At 38.2% G+C, this 27,418-nt stretch overlaps 1 protein-coding gene across 3 annotated transcripts in view; it reads left to right on the forward strand.

Annotated features, from left to right (window-relative positions):
• Positions 1–27,418, forward strand: part of SORCS2 (sortilin related VPS10 domain containing receptor 2) — a 536,859-nt gene that overhangs the window by 159,893 nt on the left and 349,548 nt on the right. For all 3 annotated transcript variants that reach the window (XM_036381659.2, XM_036381658.2, XM_036381660.2), the window contains exon 2: positions 13,923–13,990. In XM_036381659.2, the coding sequence (XP_036237552.1) occupies positions 13,923–13,990 (68 nt within the window). The remainder of the gene's footprint in view (positions 1–13,922; positions 13,991–27,418) is intronic.

Below are 27,418 nucleotides of genomic sequence, written 5' to 3' on the forward strand. Positions count from 1 at the left end.
TGCTGCTCAGATCTGGTATTGTCACCTCAGAAATGTCCTCAGTTCTGGAGAATACATTCTGAAGATAAGGGGTGAGGGGTGGGAGGAGGGAGATGACCCAAAAAAAATCATCCAGATGCTGAAAAGTAAGCTTTATGAGGTGAATTGCAGGGAGGCCAGTCATTAATCTTATCAAAGAGAAAAGGTCAAAAAGCAATGTGATTACTGTGTGTAAGTACTTATTTATGGAAAATATATTTGTCAGAAGAGGTCTTTTAATCTTCTGTAAAAGCACATGACATGATCCCATAGATAAATATCGAAGGTAGATAAATTTACTCAAGGAATAAATCATCATTACTTGCTTGGTTGCTTAAATAAATGTGGAACTCATTGCTAGAGGAAGAGGTAGGAGCAGTATATTTTTAAACGTATAGATAGTTGCATTTTGTGCAATGTGCTTTAAGTATGTTTCTGATTTGTATGGATTTGGGTCTGGAAGTGTAGGAGGAGAGGAGAATGGACAGAGAGAACCTGCCTCATTGCTTAGGGACACCATCTTCTCCTTATGCCTGAGTCACGGCAATCTTGATTATGGGGATTTTGTCCCTGTCTTCCTATCCCAATGTAAGAGCAAAATATCAGATTAATCAGTTGGAATAAATCAGAATGTTTCTGACACATAAACCTTCAGGAACAATCACCGTATCTTACACAAAATACAAACAGTTTTAGGGTAAGTTAAACTACAAGTGCATCTTAGGAGCTAGAACCTACAGTTTAGAGAACCTAAAAGCTACACATGCCTTTCAGGGTCTCTGAGATGCCTGAGTACAGGAATTCTTCACTTTGCAGTAAAAAAGAACCACTGCCGGGAAGCAAAAGTACTTTTTTAGTTCAGGAAAGCGTTACCTTCCCTCCCACCCTAGGAACGCTTCCTTTGTAGCCTTTATCCTCTTGGATTCGTTATGAATTTAGCCAGAAAACATTTGGCTTTGTGATCATTATCTCCCATTACCTGCTATGACTGTTACATTTCACTGTATCAAACACTATTAGAATTAAGGTTATAATTGCAGAAATATCTATTTCTACAGTTTTGCAGCTCAATTCTAAGCAGGAAACATTTAGCTCCAGGCAGTTATTTAATTTTTTATTTCTGCCTTTTTCCTTTGGTGTTGAAAATAAAATTTTCATAATCTTGGAAACTAAAATAAACAAACTGTCGTGGAAGCTTGCCAATTCCCACCTTCCCCCTCCTTTTTGCTTTTGTCCATCTTCCTACCTCTCTTCTAGCTGCAGTGGGATGGACCCTTTTCTCTGGTCTATCAGTGTGAAATAACCATGAGAGTCACTGCAGAGCTGAAAGGTAATTAATAATTAAAGACAGATCCAGAGAAATGTATCTATAATGCATTGATTTGTGGGGGGAGGAGTAGGTAAGTTGTTTTTTTCTTTTTAAGTAAAAGAAAGAATTAGCAACTACTCTTGGTTTTGGACACAAATCCATTTTTCAAAATTCAGATTACAATTCTTATTATCTATCCATAATGCTGTTTCTGGACCTGGGGAGTTGGGACTGAAGTTTGCAGATCTCTGTCTGTCTCTGTGTTAGCCAGTCATGCACAGCCACAGACTGTTAGTATTCTTTGCTCTGAGAAAATAAAATAAAAAAAAAAATAAAGAGAAGGGAAGGAGGGCCAACCCTAGATACCAGGATGCTAAAATCAAAACAAAAACTTGCCTGAGCTGTGATCAGAGACCCTGCATGTTTCTCTAAGCTATTTTTCTTAAGGCACTGAGGAGTAAAAAATCCTTAGGGACTGATAGATCTCCAAATAGATTAACTCACTGAGAAAATAGGCACTGCTTTAGTTAAAATAGAAACCAAGAAACAGAATTTATGTGAGTATCTGCTTCCCCCTTCCTGGCTGATGCATTTCTCTGATAGCACATTTACTGCCTGTTTATTTTATTCCTGGAGGACTTGCATTATTTCCAGATATTGGATAATTTCTACTTCGTCACTGTAGTCCCCTGACCTTTATGTCCATAAACTGGATCTCTTCTTTCTTTTGGGAAAATATTTTTGGATCATCATCTAATGGTAACTTAGTTAATAAGCACAACTGGTTAAGAGGTGTACATATTATGCCTTCTTCCTGAGAAATGCACTTCAGGCTGTTTGTGTTCTGATTTGAAGAAGGGATAGATAATCTACAAAAAAAAGAAAAAAAAAAACAAATTCAGGTAACTTGCTGTCAATTTGTTGTCACAAAGATTAAAGAATTCTTTCACCTTCTCCAGACCAGGGAATATTGAGGGGACTTGATTTCTTTCCCTGCTGATACGGAATCAATGCCCCAGAAATTGCTTAAGTGTCTGTGGGTAGTGCTCTGAGCTGGGCAGTTTGTGAACACAGGTAGAAAATCCCTGGACTGAGCTAAAATCTCCCAACATTGGGCTTTAACATTTTTAATTTCTCTCTTCACATAGCAGTAATAGGGATACTTTATTAATTAACTAGTGTGATTGTTATCCTTGCTCATTTTAAGTCTCAGAAAGAAAGCCTGAGCCACTTTGCTCTCTATTTTTCCTATATCATGCCCAAACATTTTTGTTGAGTTACCATTGGTACAAATGACTATTAAAAGTCAAATTTGAGCTTAAAAAAACTTTAGTTTCCTTATTTTTAATGCTCTGTTTCCTGAAGAAATGTCACTGGTCTTCTATTTGGAAAAAGACAATTCATGGAAGAATTGGCAGGGAAGATAGAAGGTTTTTCGGGTTATTTTTCTCCCCCCCTAAAACTTGGTCAGTTTTGACATGCTTCTGTCTTCAGGAGGTGGCTGAGTGGTCTTGAACAGATGTTTTATTCATTTTACTGTGTGTGTCTACAAAATAATCTTCTGCAGCTATTTCTTGGGCTGCACTGAAATCTTCTTCCTTCTATTTGCTTTTGAAAAATACAGGGCTACTGCCTTGTCTAAGATGATGACGGACTTGGGAGAGGTTGGAAAATAATTTCTACTGATGAAAAGCTATTTCTCCTTCCAAAGTGGGGAAATGAAAGTAATTGAATGTTGTTTTAGACATATGGGTAATGCATTTTTCCTGTGGCCTCTAATCTTATAAAATGATTGCAAAATACAGTATTAAAAAAATAACAACAATGTGGGTAGTTGATCAGGGATTGACATAATAGGTCGGAGGTAATTTCCAGTAGTTAGTTCTGCTTGCTTTCTCTTGTACATTGTGAGTGAACTTTACTTCAAGAAATGTCTATTTAGGCAGTGTAAGTTCACACTGTATGGTGAAAAGCTTGCATCTTTAAGTTTTGCTCTAGCTATTCTCTTGCAGTGGTCTCATGTCCATTATAACTTGACATTTAACGTTAGAAATTTGTACAATTACCTGCATTTAGTGGAAAATACAATGTGGTTGTTTTTCCTGTGCACAGAATGGGTGAGACAGGTTTCATCAAAACTGGATCCTTCTCTTCATGTAAGAAATTTCAAGATCTGATTTATTTTTCCTGTGTCTAGAATGGGCTTAATCCAGATTCTAATTGGTTCAGACTTTGGGTTACACTCTGAGTAATGCATGGTTATGGAAGGGGGAGGAGGGAACAACAAAAACATCAATTTGCTAAACAACATTGAGCTGAAAAGCTGCCATTGGTTTTGGACTGTAGCTTCTGAGCTCTGGCTATTACTGTCTTTCTGTCATGGCATCACTTAAACCCCTAAATTGAGGAAAAGCAATTTGCGAGAATTTAAATGTTCAGATTTTTTTTCTTTGTTTTGGGATAAGTTAATTTCCATAAGAAAAAGACTGTTGACTGGTAAACAGTGAAGACTATTCTCTTAAGTTTCAGAAATAAAATATAAATAGAGACAGGCATTTGTAATTCAAATATAGAATAAACTCATTAGGAAAAATGATTGGAAAATAAATAGCAGTTCCAGAGAGATGCTCAATATAATGGAGGACAACAGTAAATGTCATGTACACTGTACAAAAGTTTTAACTGTCTGATAGTATAAAGTTCTGTGGTAAAGAACCTTGGAATTAATTATATCATGGTCATACCTACCATTTTGAAGAAATGAAATATGGGGTTTTTTAGTAGTTAAAAAATTTAGTCTGCTGCACCTTCTGAGATGATATATCTCATATATCAAATTTCTTCAACTCTTTCCTTTGTTTTTCTAGGAGGTAAGGGAAAAAAGATTTTTTTCCATAATAAATATGTTGCCTCTTTGGCACAGTTTCTCTTGCATGTCAGGACATTGGTGATACAGAAGCACATAACTACTGCAGACCTTCTAGCTCCACATGTGGGTGTGCTGTGGGTAGCAGTGAAAAGGGAAAGGGTCTTGGGACCCTGAAAGCTTTTGGTAGGTGTGGGAGTTGGGTCTGGCAACATCATGGATGAGAAAAGAAGATCCTTGGGGTTAGGCATATGGAATTTAGATGTGTCTGTTGATCCTGCTTCTCCGTTTGTTCTCACTTCATATGATGTTTTCTGCTCTGCCTGGACTTCTCATGCAGCTTATTTAGACAGGGATTCATCCAATCTTTCTGAGAGGGTCAAGCTGGAAGTGTAGGTCCTCAGTATGATAAATCACTAGGAAACACAGTACTTCCAAAGAACTGTTACATGTAGGTGGGCAAAACTGATCTCTAGAGGTATCTCTCTCTTTTCCTATCCTAAAGTTGGGATAAACCAGGGTAATACATCTGTCTCCATTTCTCAACTGTAAAATAAACATTATGTTAAGGGGGCACGAGAAGACTGAAATTACCACATTTCTACAGAAGAGAGCCATGAGAAGGTGTAAGTGTAGAGGTAACTGTTCAAAAGAGTTCTAGGCATGAATTTAAAATATTTTCCTTCCACTTCTTGTGCTGTTTAACTATTGGATCTATCCTTAAATCCATGAAGACAGAAAACAGTAGTGCTCATAACATGAAGAAAGACGTACTTAGCATATTTCTAAACCAATCTGTGATCATGGGGAGAGACCAACCATGAAAAACATCAGTCTTTAAGAGGGAGAATTTCACATTAAGGGTTTGTGACTGAAACTGCTTTGCAGCTCTAGCTACAGCCAATTAAATGCTGACATGCAAAAACTGTCTCTAAAGAATCTGTTGAATACCTAAGTCTTTACTGGAGTAAAATAAAGAAATATAGATCTCATTTATCAGGGCCTACAATCTTTCCCTGCTTGTATCTACTTGATCTGAGGGTCATTTAAAATGTATTAGAGGTTTGAGATTGGAATGCGAGGTTAATTTGAAACCTGGCTCTAAGATGACTGATGATGTTATTATACTTCATAGTGGTTAAACTAAAGCACAGTGTCTATATGACAAGAGGGATCCAAAATGATGTGGTGAAAGAGCTGTTCCTTTTCACAGATAATGCCATATAATTCCACTTAGCCTTTTTATGTCCCCGTGGCTCTTAAAGAAATGGACACGTAAGGCAGAGGCTGGGTGAGGGAACACAAAAAGCTGGCAAAAACTCAGTGCTCACAGATTGGAAATCTCCTGGTTTGGCTTCAGACTGAATGTGGAGAACTTTCCAGCACTCCCTCAGTCGCTTCCAATGTTTTCTTTGACGTATTTGGCCCTTGACCAATTTTCCCAACTGCTCCCAAGCCCTCTCTAATAGTCTCCTAACCCACTTGGATGTTCCCTCTGCTCCTTTACGCCCTTTCCATTGGCACGGATATGAAGTTCTGCTGCTTCAGGAATAATGCTGAAGATGAATGTGCTTTCATCCTTCTTCTCAAAGGGGTTCATTCCCAGTATTTTACAGTAGCTGAATTCTGTTAATGCCATTTGAGGTGTTCCAAGTTTATTGTGGATGGGGCCATGGGGAGCAGGCAGGCTTGGCATTGGAGTGGGAATGGTTCCCTCTCACATTATGCTAGGGGCAGTGTGTTGGTACTTCTGAAATTAATTATTTTAACAAGAAAAGTAAGATGAAACAGTTAAAATGAAAGGTAGTCCTAGAGAGACTGACTTCCACCCAGGAAAATGTTGGGCCTTGTCTATCCCTGTGTGAAATTGCAGAGTATGATCCTTTTTTGGGGAGGCACCCAGGCACTCCTCACTGGAAGGGTGATCAAGCTGGGGGACTCAGGGACTTTTGTTAGACAGGATCTTGAGTATCAGCCCCAGATCTGTTTTGGGTTATTCCTGTTTTACTAGACAACCTGAATTTTTTTTTCTTTCCATTTAATCCTCCTTACTCTATTTTTGCGTCATTTTCCAATTTAGAATAAGCAGAGTTAAAGTATCCCTGACCATGTAAATGCTGATTAGTACAACATACAGGGTCCACATCACAAAGGGTGTGAAACAAGTTTTGCATCTGCCTCTGGTTTCTCTCTGGTCTTCTGACTGAAATATTCATCAGCATCACTCTGTCACTGTAATAGAACTGCCTTGGTCTTTAGCATGTTTGTCCTGGCAGAACTCCTTTCAGGTAGGAGTGTGCCCATGTTCCACTCTGCAGACCATGTTCCTTTGTTTATCTTTCTCACTCATACAGAACAAACTCAGGAACCTAATATTCAGTTAATACAAATTTCAGCCCTTATTCATTATGAAGAAGGATATTAAACAGTGTGGTTCTTTGACTGATCTTTATGAAGTATCAAAGTCCTTGCTTCCATGTACAGTGTTTATAAAGCCTTTTTATGGTAGACAATTAGGTCTCATTTGAACACCATCAGCCATTTCAGAAATAATTAAATGTTATTTTGAGGTCATTGTAGGTTGATGAAACCTCTGGTAAATATGATGTTATTTGGTCCAACGATGCTTAATCCTGTGGTTCTGGTGAAAACAGAGCGGCTGTGAGGGAGAGTAACCAATATGAACACATCTGCCCACAGCCCTGCGTCAAAGAAATGCTTTTCTCAGCTTGTAGTATCCTCCTCTATTGGTATTTCCATATGTCTTGCATAATAATTTCATTTTTAAAATAAAAAGCCTAGTTATTTTTATATGTAAATGTTTTTCTTTTTTTTTAAAAAAAAGCTCAGGCCTTGAGAAAACATTTAGTGATGCAGATTAGGAGCTGTTTCAATTTTTATATTTTACTATTGGGCTGTAACACTAAATGAGAGACTGGGGATATTTCACAAACTGCACTTAAAATCTGATTTTTCTTTTCTGGTAGTGAATAGCTATATAATAGTGATGATGGAGGTAAACAGCTTATTTATAATATTGAATTCTTGAAATATTTGGAAGAGACTAAAGATGTTTTACATATGCCATCTTTCGATATTAGCTCTGCTTCCTCTTGAATTTTCATGGGAATGAAAAAGAATATTCACATAATAAGTTTGGTTCTGCAGGAAGGATTGCTAATTCAATTTAGAATACATTAGTAGGGAAGATAAGTAAAGCTAGTCCATATTTAAAAAAGAATCACAATTAGGGGACTAGAGAGACAGGAAAAAAAATCCTTACTTCATCTTTTAGAAATTTATTCTCTTGGCATGTTTGCAAATGTGGTTTTAAGAACTTATCAAATGCTATGTTAAATATTTAAACCTAAAAATTCCTCTGGTTGTGTAGTAAAAGGCAATGACAGAAAACCGGAGATTTTTGTGTCAGAGGTGACATTGTTTGGAGCTGTTTGAAAAAGAACAGGAAGTTTAATTAAACAAATAGTTAAAATGTTAGACAGTTTCCAAAGCTGCAGATTTGATTCTAATAATTCAGACTGAGTTCCCTACCATTTGCTTGAGCAAGCTCTGCATCTGCAGCATGCCCAGAAATCTTGGACCTGCACCTCCTGGTTCTAGAAAGGAGCAGCAATGTGAATATGTTGAAGTAGCAGCAGTTCACATTGGCTGACCAGTTCTGCATAAACTTTGATTTTTGGGGTCTGATCATTAACAGTTATATAATAACAGTCTCTGTTTTTGTGTGGGTGGGTCAGGCAGTACCACAGAAACCTGTGCTTATCCAGCAGCCAGCTGCTAACAACTCCACTAGCAGCCCAGCTGCCCGAGTTACAAATTACTGAAGATAGGAAAATAGATTTGGGAAGCATCTTTATTTATATGCCTTCCCCATTCTTTTTTTTTTTTTTTTTTTTTTTTTTTTTTTTGTAGTTTTTTGTTTATTGCTGTTCTAGATGCATCTGTGCCATGGACTTGTGGTATAAACTGATGTGGCTACTTCAGCCATATGGCTATCTACTTCTCTGTTAAATATGATTGAAATCAGTCACTGGATTTAGAATTAAAAAGTGGGGATGAGGAGCCAAACCCATACACATACAGTGTCATACATATGGAGTGGTATCACAGAAACATAATTTTCTCAGGAGCTTGTATTGAAAATCTGGCATGAGCCGGTAATGGTTGATGGTGATGGTGTTGAAGACTTCTTGTGTTCTGTGCTTGAACTGTAGGCTCCTGAAGGCAGTAGGTTGTCTTTTTGTCCTGTGTTTGTACAGAGCTAACAGAGGATAATCCTGTTCTGTGCTAGACAGTAGATTAAATCTATTTGATATCTTAAAGTTACTTTTCTGTATGAATGTTTTCAGGGTCAATGTGCAAAGTACTATGTTTAAAATGGTTTGGAATCTGGAAGCAATCACAACCACTGCTTTTAAGACTATGCACATATTCAGCTCTTGTGGATGGAAATACCTCTTAGAGAACAGGAATTGAGTCATTATTGTGTCTTACTTTGAATTATGAATTAATTCACTGTATGGAATTATTGCTAATGTTTAATACAAGTGCACTGGTATAGTCAGTGACTTCATACACCATAAGTCCTCTAGTCTCCGAATACAATTTAGTTGGAAGAAATAGAAATCTAATTCTTTCAGTATTTCATATTAAATCATGTATTGCTTTTATGAACTTTATTACCAGAGAGGAGTAGAAGCTTATACAGTGAATTCTTAATAGCTTAAATAATGGTTTAAATGTTTGCTTTTTTACCTTTTATCATAGTGCTGCAACAGAGTCAACCTAAATGCCCTTTTTCTGTTTAGTTTTCCTAGCATAATCAAATTATGATGTAGTTATTAAGAGTAGTATGTTAGTCCATATAATAGCCTTGTAGTAATGTGCCTTCATATTAATAATTTCCTGAATTCTATTTTTCTCTTAAGAGTCTTTGTTTTAAATAAGAGATGTGAAAATTAACATTGCTCTTAGCATGATGATTGAAGAGCCTGCTGCTGCAAAAGTGGAAATGGCTTGAGGGATTGGAGCAGTAGGTGGCTGCCTATAATTTGTTAGGGAGCTTTTTGATTATTAGGTGTCAAAAAAGTTTTGGAATTACAGGGGGTGGTAGTGAAAAATTAATAGGATGTGCCTAGAACCTCTTGATCTCCCCAAAATAGTTGTGGTGTACAGTGGAATAGTTAAATAGTTGAAAAGGTGAGTGGGGATCTGTTCTTGAGCAAAAAAGCAGCTTATTTTCCAGTCATACAGGGTATTAAGTGGCTCTCATAAACACTTCTTTGGATTTCAGTGGGTTCATTCACATGAATTAAATTAAGCAGATGCTAAAAAGTTTGCAGAAACTTGAATCTGTCTGAGGAGTTTATTTTCCTGGTAGCTCTGGCTGCCCAGAAGTACTTACAGCATGCTCTCAATGTCTAAAAACTTGAGAAAAGACAAAACCTCGCAGTCATACTTGTAATTGTGCATTTGAAAGTATGAGATTTTTGCTATGGAACTTCTAAATAGATTAAAAAAATCCTGAAACCTAAAATCACAAATTTCAGGGACCAAATAAAACTTTATCTGAAAGAATCTGCATGTAGATAGAAAAAGAGAGATCTTTGTTAAGAATGGTCCATGAAAAAAAAAGCATCATGGAGGGAGCATGGGGAAAAAATAAAATAGTTTTCCAAAAGTTGATGTTTATCAAAGAGAAAAGGACTTTAGCAAATCCTCCGGAGAAAGATAAAATATAAACACCAGGAAAGGTGATTGATCTAGAATTCATTCCTTTTTCCCTTCTCAGCCCCCTTAGCTTACATGGTGATGAAAAGAGAGGATTAAAATGGGCTTCTTAAAGCCAAAATTTTATTAGGAAATGATTAAAAGCACATTGTGTCTTGTAAAGTGAAGTTGTTCTCTTTTCAGCCCAGCCTTGCTGCAAAGCATTTTCAGAGGAGAGCAACAGGAAAGGAGAGGGAATAAACATAGATCATTCTACCTTGCATTATTCATGGGTAATAATATCTGGAATTTTCCATTTGTTTTCCTGGTCTGTCATTCACTGGAAACCCAGTGCACCCCTGAAGACAGCTCTATATCCAGAAAAGATTTTGAATGGAAACTGCTCCAACTCCTTTATTTGGAGAACAGTTTGGAGCTGAGACTACTGAGAATTCACACGGGCAGAACGAAGTTATGGAAGCTGAGGAATTATGTGGGAGAACCAGAATTCCATCTGTGCACCCCACTATCCCTCTCCCCACCAAAAAAGGAGGGGGAGGATGAGGTAGAGAAATTTCTGAAGGCCTGACACAGAGAAATTGACTGAAGCCAGGTATTTCTTCCATGGAAAACTAACTTCTGATGCACGTTGCATTTGATTCTTAGAATTCATAAGGGATTTATCTTCCATACCATGGCACCTAGAGAGAAATACTGGCTTGATGGAGAGGCCTTTACCAAAGGCTTTGGTAAAGAAGCAGGTAATGGAGTATCATTTTTGTGGTAAAAGCTGAAAGTTTTCACTTTCTTTTTTTCCCTTTCAGTATTTTTGTCCAGAAGCACCATCAGGTATTCATAGGCCCCTAGCACACGACAGTAATCATTCTTGTCACCTCCATTGTCATACACTGGGAGGGAACTCAAAGAATTGTGAGTGAAGTTTAAATGGTTTAAAATGGATTCACAAGTCTCTGGAAGTCTGGATAGAGCGGAGATTTCTAGATAATCCTATAAATCCAACTTAAAGTAAAAAATCTGATAAATCTTAATTCTCCTTCATTGCCTACATTTGTTTTAGCTGTAAAATAATAAGAGAAAAAAAGTTAAATTTGTTGTAGCTGTCCATGACTGATGGTAGTGTGAGCTGGTTAAGAATCATATCCTTGATCACTGCTCAGTTGCTGCTGTGTCTCTCCCCACCACAGGCCACCCAAGCACTTTCACTAGAGAGCCATGTATGAACCACTGTGTATGAACCACTGGCTTCAATCCAGCCTGTAAAATGCTCATAATTATGGAGTCTCATTAAAATGAAATCAGTGAACCAGGCTTCTGCTCTTAAAAATGATGGGTAGAATGCAGAGATCCTGAAGACCTTTATGCTTTCACTGTGAAATAATTCTTTATGTTCTTTGGATCTATCTATTAATTTAGAAAAACTGCCATTATGATCAGCCTGGATCCTGTTTTCAGGATCACCTGAAAAGGTGCTCACAGGCTAAAGAACTGTACTGTGAAATCTGTTAAATAGATGGCCTCCGTTATTCAGATACTGGGATGAAATGGTCAGCCCCTCAGCAGCTTCATTCTTCTTAATTCATTACAGGAATCTGCTAATGTTGTTTGAGAGTTCAGAGATGGCTTCTTAGGGCTTTGTTTTTCCTACTAAGTCATTCTCTTTACTTCCCAAGTGCAAAATAAGGTGCAAACTTAAATTTTTACATGAATTTACCAGTCAGATTGGAAAGTACTGACATCTATTTTTCAGAGCTCTGACTCAGTTTAAAGCACCAATCCTGCAGCATCCAGAGGGTGTTTTACTGCTTACGGCTCCTCCCCACTGCAGTTTGCAGTTACCTGAAAGCCATTCAGTTGAGGTGTGTGGAACAGCAGTGCCTTTCTGGTTCAGTGTGTGCATGCTCAGGTGAACTGCAGCTAGCCAGCAGTACCATGAGCCTGTCAGTCTTTAACATTCCTGACAGGTGCTAAGCTACAAAAATGGCTTTTCTGGAAGGTTCTTTGTTGGTGCATCCATACAGGTTATGTTCAAAGCAGGTAGACTGAGGATGACGCCATAGGATTTTCTCTGTGTGATTTTAATCTGTTTAATTCAGGAATGGAACATTTGGCTTAGCCTGTGGCAGGATGGCTCCAACACACATTGCTGAAAATTATCTGAATTTTAAAATTTCTAATTCTAGGATATACAGGGATGAAGAAAGTCGGTTCACCAAGTTCAGGATTCAGCCTCCATTTCTACATAAATGGAAGGAAAGAAAGTATAATTTCTTGTATTTTAAAGTATTTTCTTTTTTATTTTCATGTACCAAGTATGCATTCTTGTATCTCTTAAAAAAATAAATTCCAGATCAGTTTTTGTGACTCAAGAGGGATTATACTTGTTTGGAAAGGCACAGTCTGAAACTTTTTCCTTAATAATTGGAGCCAATAGATGCTCCCAATAGTGAAGTTTCTTTCTTTTTCCTCTTAACTGCAAGCACCAGTAAAAGCTGTAGTTAAGACACTGATGATACAATAAATAGCTGACCTGGTAGAACGTGCTTGAGCTGTAGCCAGGAATCTCATCCACAGATACACTCTCCTTTGGGAAATGGCTCTTACCCTTTGCTTTGTAAGTCTTGTAGTAACCTATTTTTTTTTTTAAGCCAAAACTTTTATTTTTATAAATAATCAAATTCCAAAAAAGCGATCTGGTAAATTGTGGCTCTTTTGAGCATAGGAGTGAATAATACTTGTGAATTATGGATTGTTTCCACTTTTACTTATATCAATATACATCCAGGAATATATGTTGTGAATTTATTAGGTTTGGCTAACCCTGGGTGAGACTGGTATTACACCTCAGTTCTGTAAAACACTGCATTATTTCCATGTAATAACATCCTTAGACTGTAATTCTGTTCTCTCACAATCTCCAGCATATACGGAGTGCAGCATAAATGTATCATTGGCATATTTAATTATCTGAATAATCAAAGCAAACACCTACAGTTGCTGTTTGCTGTAGATTTCATCTGGTGGTCAGCCCAGAGCAGTGCCAGTCAAATAACAGCTTGCTCCAAGCTGTTGGAGACTGCTCTTGACCCCACATTAAAGAAAGTCTCCAGCTGTGCAGGGGACCAGCCTGTTCTGCCTCTCTGGAGCTGCCATGGGCATGTGGCTCTGAGAGCCACTAATATGGGCTGGCAGCAAATGAAAGAAACCTGTACAAGATCCAAGCATAAACCATAGTGTTGAGCTTGATACACTGCTTGTGGGCTAGTGCTTTACATTATTTGACCAGTGAATTTGTCACTTGTTGAGAAGATGAAAAATATTTCTTGCTGACTATTTTCATAGGATGAAGATGTTTTGTGGATAAAATTTGCTTGTGTGTTTTGTTGGCTGTTGCTGATGCAGATGAGTGATTTATTGAGCACAGAGCTGGTTCATGAAGGGGAAAAAATGATTCTTCAAGAAATGAAAAGTGATAGCTATGAAAGTTGCATTGCTGATTTTGTAAGGAAGGCCAGAGCTGTTTTTCTCCTGATTTTTTTAAATCTGGATAATCAAAGTTAATCACCATTGTTTAACACTTTGGATTAAAAAAAAATAAATGTGTCTGTAGAGTTGCCTCCTAAATTTAAACAAGCAACCAGGTTGGTTTTTCCTAATCAGAAAGTCATAAAGATTCCTTGAGGAATATCATGTGCTGGTGGTATTTATGTGACAATTCCAACTCACTGTTTATGTGAAATGGGCAATCTTTCACAGTCACCTGGTTTGCAGAAAACTTCAAGCACTGAAATCACTCTTCCCAGAAAGAGAAATGAAAAAGTCAGGCTTAAAAGCAAAACTCTAAGAGTTAAAATGAGGTAAAATACTTCTCAGGTTTTCAGAAGCCTCACTTTTGTTTTTCCCAAAATCATGCTGCCCATGTCTGTTTCTGTTACTACATCAGTTTACATATTTAAATCTATTTATTCTAATTTTCTTTAGGTGATCCTGATCCTTACCAAGTATTATCATACTGACATGGGGAAAGTTCTGGAGAGCTCTTTGTGGAGGTAAGACCTCTGCTTTTTCTATAATCTTCACTCCTGCCATTCTTGGAATAGATCCATCCCTTCCTTTTCCAGACTGCTGCTGAGCTGAGTTGGTAGCTGACTGATACTATTGTAGTAAGATTATCCAGATTGTCATCAGCTCCTACCCCTTCTCTTCCTTGGATGCATTTCCTGTTGTTGAATTAGAGTTTTTAATGGTTTTAACAGTAGAAACAAAGAATGATGGAGAATATAAGGTTGATCTTGATGCTACTTTGCAAGTTGCCATGTTTTTCCTTTGCCTAGAAATTCTGCATCAAATTTACTCAAAAAGTTTGAAATGCTTACTGTGATGGGATATGTCCTTTGGGAATCCTTGCTGCTTGAGTAGTGTACTGAGGTTAGTAAATAATCCTGCTTTGGAAGTAGTTAGGGTTGTCTGGATGAAGTATACCAGCAGTGGAGGTTATATTGTGTTTTATGACAACTGGGAATAAATCGTAATCCAAATAAATTTCTAAACTGATTTTTATTCCCATAATACTTGTGAATTAAGATACCAATATGCTTGTTGCCTGTGTGTGCACAGATTGTACAAAATTTTCCACAACAAATTTTTTTTCTGGACCCATCATGTACATTTGAAAAGCTAAAGTATTTCACCGTTATCAATAAATGTGTTACTGCACCAGTATTTGCTCTGCTGGTTTTGCTGGTAATCTCTAGCAGTAAAAATGACAGGAGAGTTAAATTCAAATGTAGCTCATAATCTTTGGGTCTAGAAACAAATAGTTTATCTAAAACCTCATGGCTTAGGTACTTACAGACTTCATGCTGTCCCAAGAGTTTGTATGGGGACTTGGCCTTCAGCTGTGAGTGTAAGGACCTTTACAGAGACAATCCAAGAAAAGAACTGGGTAAGGGAATAGGGAGTGGGAAAAGTCTCTTTCCAGGACATGCTGCAAAACAGCCTTGTTACTTATTTTGAAAGAGGTGGCACTGTTTTAACTGTGTGGGGTTTCTCAGTGACAGTGCTTCTGCCATAACTTGTTGTCATACCGGTGTCTGAAGAGTGCCAGTCTGGCCACGGCCAGTGGTCCATGCAGAATAAGGGTATTTCTAGTTATAAGAAGGAGGTATTCAGGAAAGAGAGTAAGATCAAATGGACACTGGCCTTTTTAGGGCTGTGACAGTTCATTTGTAACTATCCTTTAAACTTGCAAGACGCAAAATTTATTGCACATTTGTTTCTGTTTTAATTTTTGTCCAACATCTTGTGCAAATAAGACAACCAAATGACAGTTTGGATACTCCCAACTGCGTAAGCACACACTGCTTTCCTGTTATTTGTCAGTGGCCCATACAACATATGCAATATATTTCAAGTTTTCCAATTCATACTTCGGAGTATCTATCATAGTTTTTTAAGCATTTTCAGTTGGATTCTTCAAAATAAACTCTTTGGTCTTTCAAAATAAACAAAAACCAGGCTTCAGATAATGTTTCTTTCCTTGGAAAACATAAACACTTAAAACAAGGTCATCCAGGACCTTGCTGACAGCTGGTGTAAAGAACTGGTGTGAACTGCATTCAAATAAAATTGATACTAGCGTGCATCATCTGGAAATCGTGCCTTTTTACTTACAAGGAACAGATGTACCAGATGCTTTGGTACTGGCACAGGTCAGGTCCTGCCCCAAGGGCTGGGCACAGGTGTCCCCAGGGCTCTCTCTCAGTGGTGTCAGGTTTTGAGGATATGCTGAGTGCCCATGGCTCCACTTTAGTGCAGCAGGGATGGGGCCTTGGGGGACTCTCCTTGGGTACGTCTTGCAATTTCACAGGGCACAGCCCAGCCAGGGTCTGGGCATCAGGGTGCCTTGGACCATCCACTTTGTCAAGGGAGCCCCTGGGAGCTCACTCATCATGTGATGATGCCAGAACCTGCTGAGCCAGAGATGGAGGCTGGGACTTGTTGACCAGACAGGCTGGATGGGTTCTGAGTCACCTGGTCCAGTGGAAGGCTCCCTGCCCATGGCAGCAGTGTTTGAACTAGATGGTCTTTCAGGTCCCTTCCATCTCAAACCAAACCATTCCATGTTTCTGTGGTTTCTAAAACCAGGGTGGAAAAGCTGAAAGCAGTGAGTGCTTTAGATGAGCACTTGTGCCAGGGGTTGCTAGCTAGGTGATCCATGCCTGGATATATTCTGGGCTCACTTCCTTCCTCCATCTCTGCCCTCTGTGACATAGAAGAGACACAGTTGTCAAACTAGAAGAGTTACAAAGTGCTTGGATCTGGAAAAGTGCAAATCAGACCAAGTATTGTAAAAGTATCAAATAGAGCCCCTCTCTGTTGAGATGTAACTCACTATTTGTACTAAATAACTGAATGAAGCTGAAGTCCCTTTACAGTCAAGGGACTTCTGTGTAAAATGGTTGGAGCTTCACCAGTTTTCACCCACATTTGCTGATGGAACTGGGGTGTTGTATTCACATTGGCAGCCTGCCCAGCATGCATAGTGTATATATTTTCACCTTTTTTGTTTAATTCTCTTTTGCACTCTTCTTACTTGTATGAAACAAATATGTGTAAAACAGGTGTGAAAAATGATAGAGGGTTTTTTTTGTTAGCAGAGAAATGCCATTAATCTGTTTCTGTGCCCTAGTGGTAACAGACCCTCTCCAGTTATTTCCTGAAATGCCCTGATGTTTTTGTTCCTATGCTGCCTGGCTAGATAATACCAGAAATCGTATTATCTAAATCACTATGTGACTTAGTCACTAAGTGAAAATAAACTACTTTATAAACTGGTCAATTCTGACTAGGGTAAGTTTTTAATGTTAACATCCCAATATCTCTTTCTGGTCAGTAAAAATCAACCTACCTTGGTGTTTATCAGTTATTTTGTTACTTGAAACTGTGTCTTCTAAAACTTATTTCCACTTCATCTCTTTTCTTTTCTCCCATCACTAAAAAGAACTTTTTCCCCCTTGTTTAGTGGAACAAAGAATGAGAAAAGATGGTCTGGTGATCCTTGCTTGTTCTTAGTGACTTTGGAGCTGCAGTCAGACTTTTAAGAGTGATACAAATGGTGGTGGAAAACACCAGTCAGAGATACATGCCTAGGTGGGGGAACTCAGTGTGCAGAAGATGTGTGGGTGGATCTTGGTGATGCATTTTTGTACCTCTGCAGAGCATTGTCAGTTTGTGTAGGTAACTTATGCCTGCCCACATAAGTCAGGTTACAGGCTTGGGAGACCTAAATTTCAATTAACTTAGAATTCTTCCTTGTTGAAAAAAATAGGGAAACTAGTGCTGTTAATGAAATTATTAACAGGGTTTTTGCTTGTAATAGCCATGTCTGGTTGCACTGAAGAGGTGAAGATAAAATGCTGATGGAAGTATGGAGTTAAAAAATACCAGACTGTGCTTCTTTAGTCAGCTATTTCTGATGCTTTCCTAATTTACTTATCAAGTAATTGTCAAGGTGTAAATTATATAATTCTTTTACTCAAAATAAGGTAGGGAAATAAATAGAGGTAACATTGGTTGCCTCTTGAATATAAACTAAAATTACTTTTTGAGAAGGAACAGAGGATTGTTTTCAGCTCTACTTTTAGAGTTTCCAAACTGTGGTACATATTGGGAATACAGGTTGGTTGTCATGTTAGAGCTTATTAGCATACTGAAAAAACTGACAACTCAAATACTAAAATTATTGCAACAAGTTGTGCATACATGGAAGATACTTTACATACTAGAGGTGTTTGTGTCAGAGTTCACACACATTTATCCAGCATATTTTCAGTATGAAGGAGCTGAAACCAACTGACCATTTAGGCTGAGTGTGTGTTCTCATATGCTTTACGGGCCCATTTGTGCACAAATATGTAGGTGCACATATTTTACAACTTCAGATAACTCCTTGCATCTATTGAATGCCTGCAACTTTAGATACAAGTGTTAAATTTTACAATCAAATAGTTTAACTCTGAATTAGTAACCACTATGAAATTAATGATACCACTTATCTGAGTTAATTATTCCTAATAAAATTGGAAATATAGATGATTATTTTTATTCATTTTTATACATGGAACAACTGAGATGGTAATATTTCTGAAGGTTATGCAGTGGTGACTCAGCACTATGGGCCATGGAATTACCTTCCAACCCTGTGCTTAGACTGGCTCAGAGTCCTGTTACTGGTAGACATTCAGCCTTCCCTTTCTTAGCTTGATCTAAGCAATGAATAATAGATGCTGCTGATGATTGCTAATAACGTTTTGATTGCATATTATCAAGCTGTAATGATAGAGTAATGCTGAAGTGGCTTGCTGTGTAATTGCCATTGTTCCCAATGGCATCACCATGTTGTTACTGCTTCACCACAGCAAAACAAATGACATTACTTGATGTTAACTGCACTCTTGGATCCCCTTAGCTTTGCCTGCTGAGTGCTAGATAGTCCAAGATGTTGGTAGCCCTAGACAAATGCCAGGTTTTTTAGAGATGTTGGGTTGTTTTGCCCCATAATTTCACTAAAGAAATACTAAATGAAGAAACTTCCCCACCTCTTTAAATATTTTTGCATGTCCCAGTTGAGCTTTCTGGGAGTCCTTACTCCAAAATCAGCCTGAGGGGGAGGGAAAGTCGAAGTGCTGTGGGAGGTTGAAAGTTGAAGCAGATAGAGGTGAGAACAGTCGGAGAGCCTCTCAGACAGCATCGTGCTTGCCAAATCCCAAGGAGCCAGGAATATCCTGGCTGTGGTGGCACAGCTCTTTCTGTCTGCACCCACAACAAGCCATCTATTCAAGGACAAGGCTCACTTGTGCAAGCCTGCTGGCCCTCAGGAGTGATTGGGGCACAGTGACTGCAGGGGGCTTCGGGCATTTGCAGAGTGCAGGCCTACACTAAAGCAAAAATCCAGACTACAAAGAGCTGGAGATTCTTTTAAGGTGGATAGAGTGAACAGCATATGGCTCAGGAAAGTAAAATTTCCAGATGGCTCACAGAATGTGTGAAAATGAATATGGACATTTGTTTCCAAAATCTTTGGACTTGTAGGTGAAACTCATTTCAGCTGTTTCCTGAAATTAATTTTAAAAGGAAAACAAAACCCCCCAATATACAGTTCAGTGCCCCAGTGAAATTTTTGGTATGAAGTACTGCTTAATAAATGAGCAACTGTTGCATTCTGCAACAACTTGAACTTCCAGATGGCCTTATATTGTGGCTCTGCTTTGAAAAGTGACTTTGTAGAAATGGCCCCAAGGGATGAAGTTATTGAGTCTGTGATTTTAATATCAAATTTTCTCCTTCGAAGTCAAAAAAATAAAAAGAAATGGCTTTCTAATTATTAGCCCAGTGAACTCAGCTTGGGATCTAATGTCTAGCTGTGCTTTCTCTAGTTAATGCATCATCATGAGTAATGCAAGTTCTGCAATCAAACTACAGTGTTCTCAATTATACCTGTGCAGCTCTCTTGTGCTCATATTATATCCTTATTTACACCTGTTCCACTGAGCAAAGGTTTTGAGCAGCATTGAAAAGGCAGTCTTACAATTAGAATTTTATTCTTCTTACTGAACAACAGCTTTTTATGCTCTCTTTGATCATATTTCTGTATTCATGTAATAGTATTACAAACACTTTCATTGTTTTGCTGTAACTTGCACTGTCTTGCTAAAACTCAACAGTGTGCCATTATGAATTGAATTGTGCAGGAAAATCTTTATTCTAAATTTATTTTGGAAATATAAAATGTGCTGTAAAACCATAGTTAAAAAGTGGATGTAGTGGGTTTCAGCATTTCAGCAATGTTTTATTATGGGTATCAGAAGGAAAAATATGTAGAAGGTAAAGGAAATTAAATATACATATCTTGACAAACCTTGGAATGTGCAAGGAATTGAAGAGGCAATTATTGATATTTTTAATGGGTAGTGGAATTGATTCAGGAGCACAGAGGGTGCTGCTATTGCCACGTGTGCTCTAATGGACACATGACCTACCATTGACTTTCTGAGCCCAAGCCCAGCACAGTGGGTTGGCAGTAACCTTGTTGGTGCCTTGGTGTTCCCCTCATCCTGCCATGTTTTGGCTGTAGCTTTTGGCCATTACACAGAGGAATGAAATTTGGCTGCGGATATTTGGGACTGTTCTCTGAGTTGTGACCTGTAGACTCCTCTGAAAGAGATGTCTTTAAAAAAGTTTTCCTTTTAAAAGGCATGCGATTTAGCTGAAGCAGGTAATTTTTGGTTTATGTTGCCATATTAGCATTTAAAAATTATTTTGATGTCTTAGTATGTATGAAGGTCTGAACTGAGAAGAACACATCCTACAAGCAAGTAAAAGCTACCAAATAAGTCTATCCAAATTTCTTTACTGAATATCTGTTGGTCACAGTTGAGAGTGCTGTGTCACAACTACTTCTCCATGTCTTCAACAACTTGGAATAATGATGATGATTTTGAATGTTAACATGTTACTGCACTAGCTTGTGATCACATAGAGAATATATGACATGCAAATTAAGATCCAGTTAGAAAGCTGTGATTTATGTAGTTAGGAAAGGGCTCTTGCAGTACACTTGTGCTCATTGAAGCTGATTGCAGCATGGCTGAACATGTTAAATACATCTTGGAGCATGAGAATTTTGCTGCTTTACAGGTTGATTGTTTTTTTTCCCCTTAATCCTCCATCTGGAAAATGAATTAAGTCATTGCAAGATATAACTCATAATGAGTGAGTCAATTTATTGAGAAAGAATAACCATTTATTTTAAATGGCTTAAGAATCCTTTTCTCTTGTTTGAGTAACTTGAGCCTAAGTAATAGAATTTCTGATTCCTTTAACTAGTGCAGCAGACTTTGTGGGAATTATACCACAGTTTTCTGTTTGAAGTAGACTCTGGCCAAGACTGATGGTAACAGAATTGATCTTTGATTCCCAAGACCCATGCAGGTTGGTAGCAGTAGGATGCTTAGAAAAGTTGCTTTGCTGGTGTTTCCTCAGTTTTGTCATGGTATTTTATTGAAAAAGCCTCCCTACAAGAAATGATCCTCTTTCTTGCCAGCCTCAGCAGAGAGATTTAAGGTGAGAAACAGGAAATGCTGTCTTTCTATGCATTAGTTATCCATGGGGCTTGTGGTTTTCTTTTGCCCTCCCTCCCTGCATAAAAGAGGGAAGTTTTGCCCTCGATCCACGCTTCTGTGTGAGCAGACTGTGAACAGCAACCTTGGGGCTTTTATTTTTGCATGAATCCTCTGTCCTAAGTTCATATGAAAACAGTTGAGCCGTCAAGTTTTTGGTAATCAGAGGTGCCTTGCTGGATTATCATCCATTAACTCCCACTGTCAGCAGGGTGGCACAGCAGGGAGGTGCAGGGCCCATAACCTGGGGCAGATGGAGTGACACCATCTCTTCCTCTCTCTCTCTCTCTCTCACAGTGTTTCCCTTGCCACTCTGTGAAATGAAATAAATGAGAAACCACAATCAAAGCAGCTAGTTTCATTGCTCATTGCATTTTCATGATGATGAATGAGGTATAAAACTTGGGATAGGATACTTTTTAAAACCTGAAAAGGGTTAAGTCATGGTGTCAGGGAGCTTGTGATAAGGCACATGTGACATTCTACTCAGCAGCCAGTGATGCTGCTGGTTCCACCTTCATTCCACCAGCCTATTCTGTGGCCTTTTTTTTGAGAATCTGCCTTTACTCTGCTTTCCTCACTTGGTCTTTTGTTTCTTGGGAATACAGATAATTTGGAGAACTGATTGTGAGATACCTATCAGTGCTGGGGCTCTAATACTGCATTAATACAAATAAAAGGAAGGTGCTGTAATGTTTATGGATGTTTAAAGTTTGTGTCCTTAAAGTTTTTGGCTCGAGCCTGAGAAGGACAGGAGTCCATCAAAGAGCATGGACACGCCATGAGGCTCACCTGAAAATACCCATATTTTCCCTATGAGACAGCTGATGGCACAGTGCCTTTTCATAGCTGATCTTTGAAAATACCATTTTGCAACCCCCTGTAGCATCTCTTAGAGTTGAGCACCTTGTGCACTGATGTGGTGTGTGGAATGTGAGCAGCTTCACTTGCTCCTGCAGCACATACAGTCTGCTCCAGAGCATCCACTGTGAACTGATTGCAAATTAATTTGGTTGTTGGGACTAAATGAATGAACAGCTGCATGGTTAATTATGCAGAATGGTATAGAAAAATGTAGTGTTAATGTTTTATACCCTCATTATCTCTGCAGTGTGGAATATATTTTTCAGTGTGAAAATAACAAAGGCAATATTTCCCACATAATTTATTTATTAAGATCATCGTATTGTTAGGCAGCTTTCTCTGCTTTAATTTGGTAAGAATAGGGAAAATTAAAAACTCAATACAGCAATACAGGCTAGTTTCTAAAATGTAAATATAATCTCACATGCTGAAGAATTTGAGGGTGTGGGTAGATGACAAAAATGAAATACATTTTACAGTAAGATTTAAATGTCTTGATTTTTTTGGTGGGGGGGGGGGCTTTCCTGAAATACAGAATGTTAATTCAGGGCTTTTCCTCCCTCTGCTTGCAGCCTCTCATTGAAAAGATGACTGATCATATAGCAATTAGTCAATTGAATCTCTGTTCAGGCTAATTAAAAAAAAAAAATATTCTGGGGAGGTTTATGTGTGAGTTTGTCCCCTCCTGCTTCTGTTCCCCCTATTTCTCCCTTGGTGTATTTTCCTTCTATTGCACATAGAACAGGAATAGCAAGTTACAATGTTTTAACAAATACCTGTTCTTGAGCTCACCTTCAAAAAGGATATTTCACTTTCTCACTGATTTTTCTCTCCTAGTGGCCTTGTTTTGGCCAACTGTTACCCTCCCTCTCTCACAGAACTGGTTTGTCTCTTCTGGGCCTGATTGCTTCAGTCCAGAATGGAGAAGATGCTTTTTAGATGAGGTGTGAAGAAAGTTTTGGTATTTTGGCCTAATATATCAGCTCAAAACCTGTTTTTTTGAGGCTCTTCCAGAACTGATACCCTTCTGATGGCAGAGCTTTCTCTTCATAGTTGCTTTGACAGACTGTAGATATTTCAGTGACCTGTGAATACATTTTATCCCAACTTTCTATCATAGGATCTGTAATTGTCATTTTGGGCAGGAGTGGGGCAATACTTGTTATCACCTATTTGTTGAAAAGCATCTGTGTGAGTAAAAAATTCGTTTTTTTTTTTTTTTTTTTTCAAATCTGGTATGTACTTTCTTTACCAAATGAATATAATTTTTCTTGAAGAGTGTGCATGCAGCTCAAATTACTCCCCTTGATAAAAAGGCATCACAGTAAGAGTGGAATACAACCACCCCTGGGCAAAAGCTAGGGAAACAAATAAAGAGACATATGGTAAAACATGCTTCCTTAATATAAAAAAAAATTAACAATTAGGTTCAAAAAATCTATGTCATTCAGCCTTTTGATGATCTGGCTACCAAGCTTTCCTTTCTGGCAGGAAGGGGATGTATGGTTCTGCTCTCTGTATGACTTAGAATAGTTTTCTGTAATGCTGATCTTTCCTTAGGATTGTTGGCTGTTCTGAAGACTTCAATGTAAAATTATTTTAAATTTTACTCTCCTCCAAGAATTTGGAAACTTATCATTGTTTTATCTTAATTAGTGCCATATGCTGTCCAGTCCCTAATTTTGCAATGTCTCTTTGGGATAGAATGGAAAAAATCAAGTTGTGCTGTTCTGAAGTATGCTGACTACAGTTTGAGATTTCTCTCCCTTCACCCTACTCCTATGCAGTTTCTATGCTAAATAGTGGTCTCTCAGGTTTCATTAATTTTTAATTTTCTTCAGCCTGACAGTAGAATTAGAAAAATAACAGCATTTTACTTTCTATCTCCATGTAGAAATATTTGGAAGCAAAATATACATGTGATGGACTTTTGTATATATGATAATTTCAGGTGCATAATACTTAAGCTCTGCTATTTTGGTGCAGTTTTCAGTACAATTCAGACTTCTCAGTGCTAGTGGGGAGGATGCAGCAGTAAAAGATTAAACCTGTGCACTGTGAAAGTGCAGCACATTCTGGCACAGTGTGGAAGCCTAGAGTGAAAACTCCCATGCCTCAGCTTTCCATGTGGCCTCAGATGAATATAAGAATCTGTTGGTATTCCAGAGTGGAAAGCATCCAAGAATCATCTTTAAAAATAAAACTGAAGAAGGAAGTGAAGTTAATTATGTAAAGACCAGAAAAGTATGTTACAAATATGCTTTATAAAACACCATGACCTATCATAGCATTACCTTAACAGGGCTGCTTAGAGGAGCTCTCTTAATGTGCCCAGATATGAGAAAAGCAGGGTTGGAGTTCTGAGATCTTCAAAGTGATAATAAAACTTAGCTTCTCAAAAGCCTTGTGAACATTTTTAAGGTAGATCAATAAATAAATATGAGTGAATATTGAAATATGAAATTATATTTGATTTCCATGCTAACTGGAAGTCTTGGTACATCCAAATGCTTGAGTTATGTTTTTGGTTTGTTTTTAAATTCATGTTTGGAATAGATGCACAGTGCTGTTAATATAATAAAGATCATTATTTGTTTTTTCTTTAGCATGTTTGTTAGGGCTGGGAATAGGATGTAAGTTTTCTGATACCCAGTGGGTCACTTATATCTCTGCTTTACTGGCAAGTTTATACTGTATTGCATCCATGCAGAGAATGATTTAGTTGCAAGGGAGCACAATGGAAATCAAGTACAATCCCTGCTCAAATCAGGAGTGGCTGCAGAAGTTAATCAGGTCACTCATGGCCTCATCCTGCCTAGATCTGAAAAATGTCCAGGTCAGAAATCTCACAGCTTTACTGGGCAATGCTTTGCTGCTGTCATTGTGAGGGGTTATGTCAGCTGGCATTTCCCATCTTGCAGCTTGTGCTTGCCATCTATTGCCTTTTCACTGTCTACTCTGACCCTGTCTTATTTAAAACTTCTCTTTAGATGCTGAGTGAAATGAGATTCTCCATCAGCCTCATTTCCTAGAATGACCTAACCCAGCTCCCTCAGCCTTTCCTTGTACACTGTATGCTCCAGTTCCCAGCATCTAAATGACCCTGCATTGGACTGGTTTCACATTGCTGAGCTCTTTCCTCAGTGAAGTGACACAGATTTTTTTTTTTTTAATTATTATTATTTTAATTCCATTTGCAGAACTGGGATTATCTGTTTTCTGGAAGTTCCTTTCTGCTGCTCTCACAATATAAAATAGCCTGTTCTGTGGGGAATTGTTTAGAATAGTTACCTTATTTATCTGAATGCAAAAATCAGTGTGAAATGCTGAAATCATTAGCAGGGGAAATTCAATTCTTTAGAAATTGCTTAGACACCCAAGTCACTTCATTACCTGTACAGAAAGATAACATTGGTCTTGTTTGCACTGAACTGCTCAGTGTAAGAACAGTGGGGATGCCAGCATTAACTTTTTGTCCTCACTTTTGTTACGCACTATGAATTCTTGATAGGTTTTGATTTAGTTGCTGGTACATTATTTATGACATCTCTTGGCTGCAGCTGCTGTAATCCACAAACCAAAGCCAAGCCTTTTATTTCTAGTAATAGAATTGTATTTTGTTGTAGAGCAACTCCCAGGTAATTAGGGAGGATGTGCTGTAATTGGTTGTAACATAGGCTCTTCTAAATAAAGCATTAGTCAGACTGAATGGCAGATTCAAGTATTTTTTTTTCTTTTGAAGATTTGTCTACCACAGGTAAACATTAATGTGACCACAAACACTAGGTTTTGCCAGGAAAGGAAGGAGAATTTTTGTTCTAATGATCCTTCACTTTGAAGAGTGTTCTATCCATTGAGAATATTGAAAAGTGCAAAGCCGAATTTTTTGAGGGCTTTTGGATTATTGGTAAATCTAAAGGCTTGTTCAAAGAATGGACTTCATACAGCAGTTTTTATTGCTATAGGATTTGGGTTTTGGACAATTTTGAATCATCTTTAGCTTGATCTGTACTTTTGCATATGTATATTGTTAAATGACAGTGCTTCAAGGGTCAATGTAGACACCTGAAACCTCTGGAGTAAATCTGCTGATTGCTTTAAAAGGTGATTACAAACTGAGAAGTAACTGTAAGAGGTGCAGTTTGGTGGATTTCTTGTCTCTTGGCATCTTCCCATATCAAAGCTGGATTCTTTTGTGGACTATGTGATAAATTCAAGTTAACTGGAAATAATTCAAAGAAATTGAATGAAATTCAAGATTAACTTTGAAAGTCCAAATATACAGTAGCCACCCCAGAACCTTTGAGAAGCTGATGGATTTGCTTCAATTTATGTAATAAAATAGTGAAACAGCCTTTGTCATGAAAACATTCAGAACAGAGGATGGGAAACAAAAGGGAGCCAGGTTGCACTTGTTCTGTTGAAAGTTGTTCCCTTGAACATGCTGTTTTGCTATTGTGTTTTGTTAGGAGAAATGAAAGAACAAAGGGTCAAAACTTTTATGTGTTATGATTCTGTCTTTTTTTGAATCAATATGTTCCATTTGGCTGGTTAATGGGGAATGGAGTTTATGAAAAGGCTCTAGTCTGTTCTCTTGTGGGTAGTGAAGCAAAGTGAATGACTGTGTTGCACATTACAAAGAAAATATTGGGATGACACTGAGGCAGAGCCTGGACCACACAGGGTTTGTTCCAGTTTTCCTTTCAAAACTCCACTCTGTATTATAAATTCACAGTTTAATTTTCCTTTGCACTCTGTCTGTAAAATTCCCATGAGAAGCAGCAGCTGTTGGTGCTGCTGTGCTCACAGTGAGCAGGATTTCCCCTTCAGCAGTCACAGGTTGATTACTGCAAAACAGCCACTCCAGAAGAAGTGAACTGTGTGGTCTTACCCTTGGGGCCAAGCTAATCTGTGTGGCCCTCCATCTTCTCTCCTGGAAAACAAACTGGGTTTTAGGGTACAAATGCATGGGGGACATGAGAATAAAGGGGCTGAATTGGCATAAAGCACTCCAGCACCTTTGGAAGCACTGGGGCTCTATTGATCTGGATGGGTCACAAGTCAGGTCCTAAAATTGTACCAATTGTGGAGTATTTAGACTGAACATCTGTGCAGTGCATTTCTTATGCCATTTCTTCTGGAAGTAGTAATCATCTGTTCCCATTCCTTTTCCCTCTGCTTGATGGCCTCTGGGGGGGCATTTTTTGGATCACTGGAGTATGTGTTCTACAGATGAAGTCCTGCAGCTGAAAAAGGGTTAAACTCAAGCTCAACATGAGGAACTTTCTCATCTTGACAAAATTTGCTCAGCAGTTTTGGGGTTTTTTTTGCATCATAAAGAATTTTCAACTAGGCAGAAATTGGGTGATTTTCCTTGGGATGGGAAAAAGGCAATATTGAATATGCATAGGTTAGATTAATATGAGCTAAAAC

The sequence above is a fragment of the Molothrus ater genome, chromosome 4 (genome assembly GCF_012460135.2).
Source record: "Molothrus ater isolate BHLD 08-10-18 breed brown headed cowbird chromosome 4, BPBGC_Mater_1.1, whole genome shotgun sequence".
NCBI lineage: Eukaryota > Metazoa > Chordata > Aves > Passeriformes > Icteridae > Molothrus > Molothrus ater.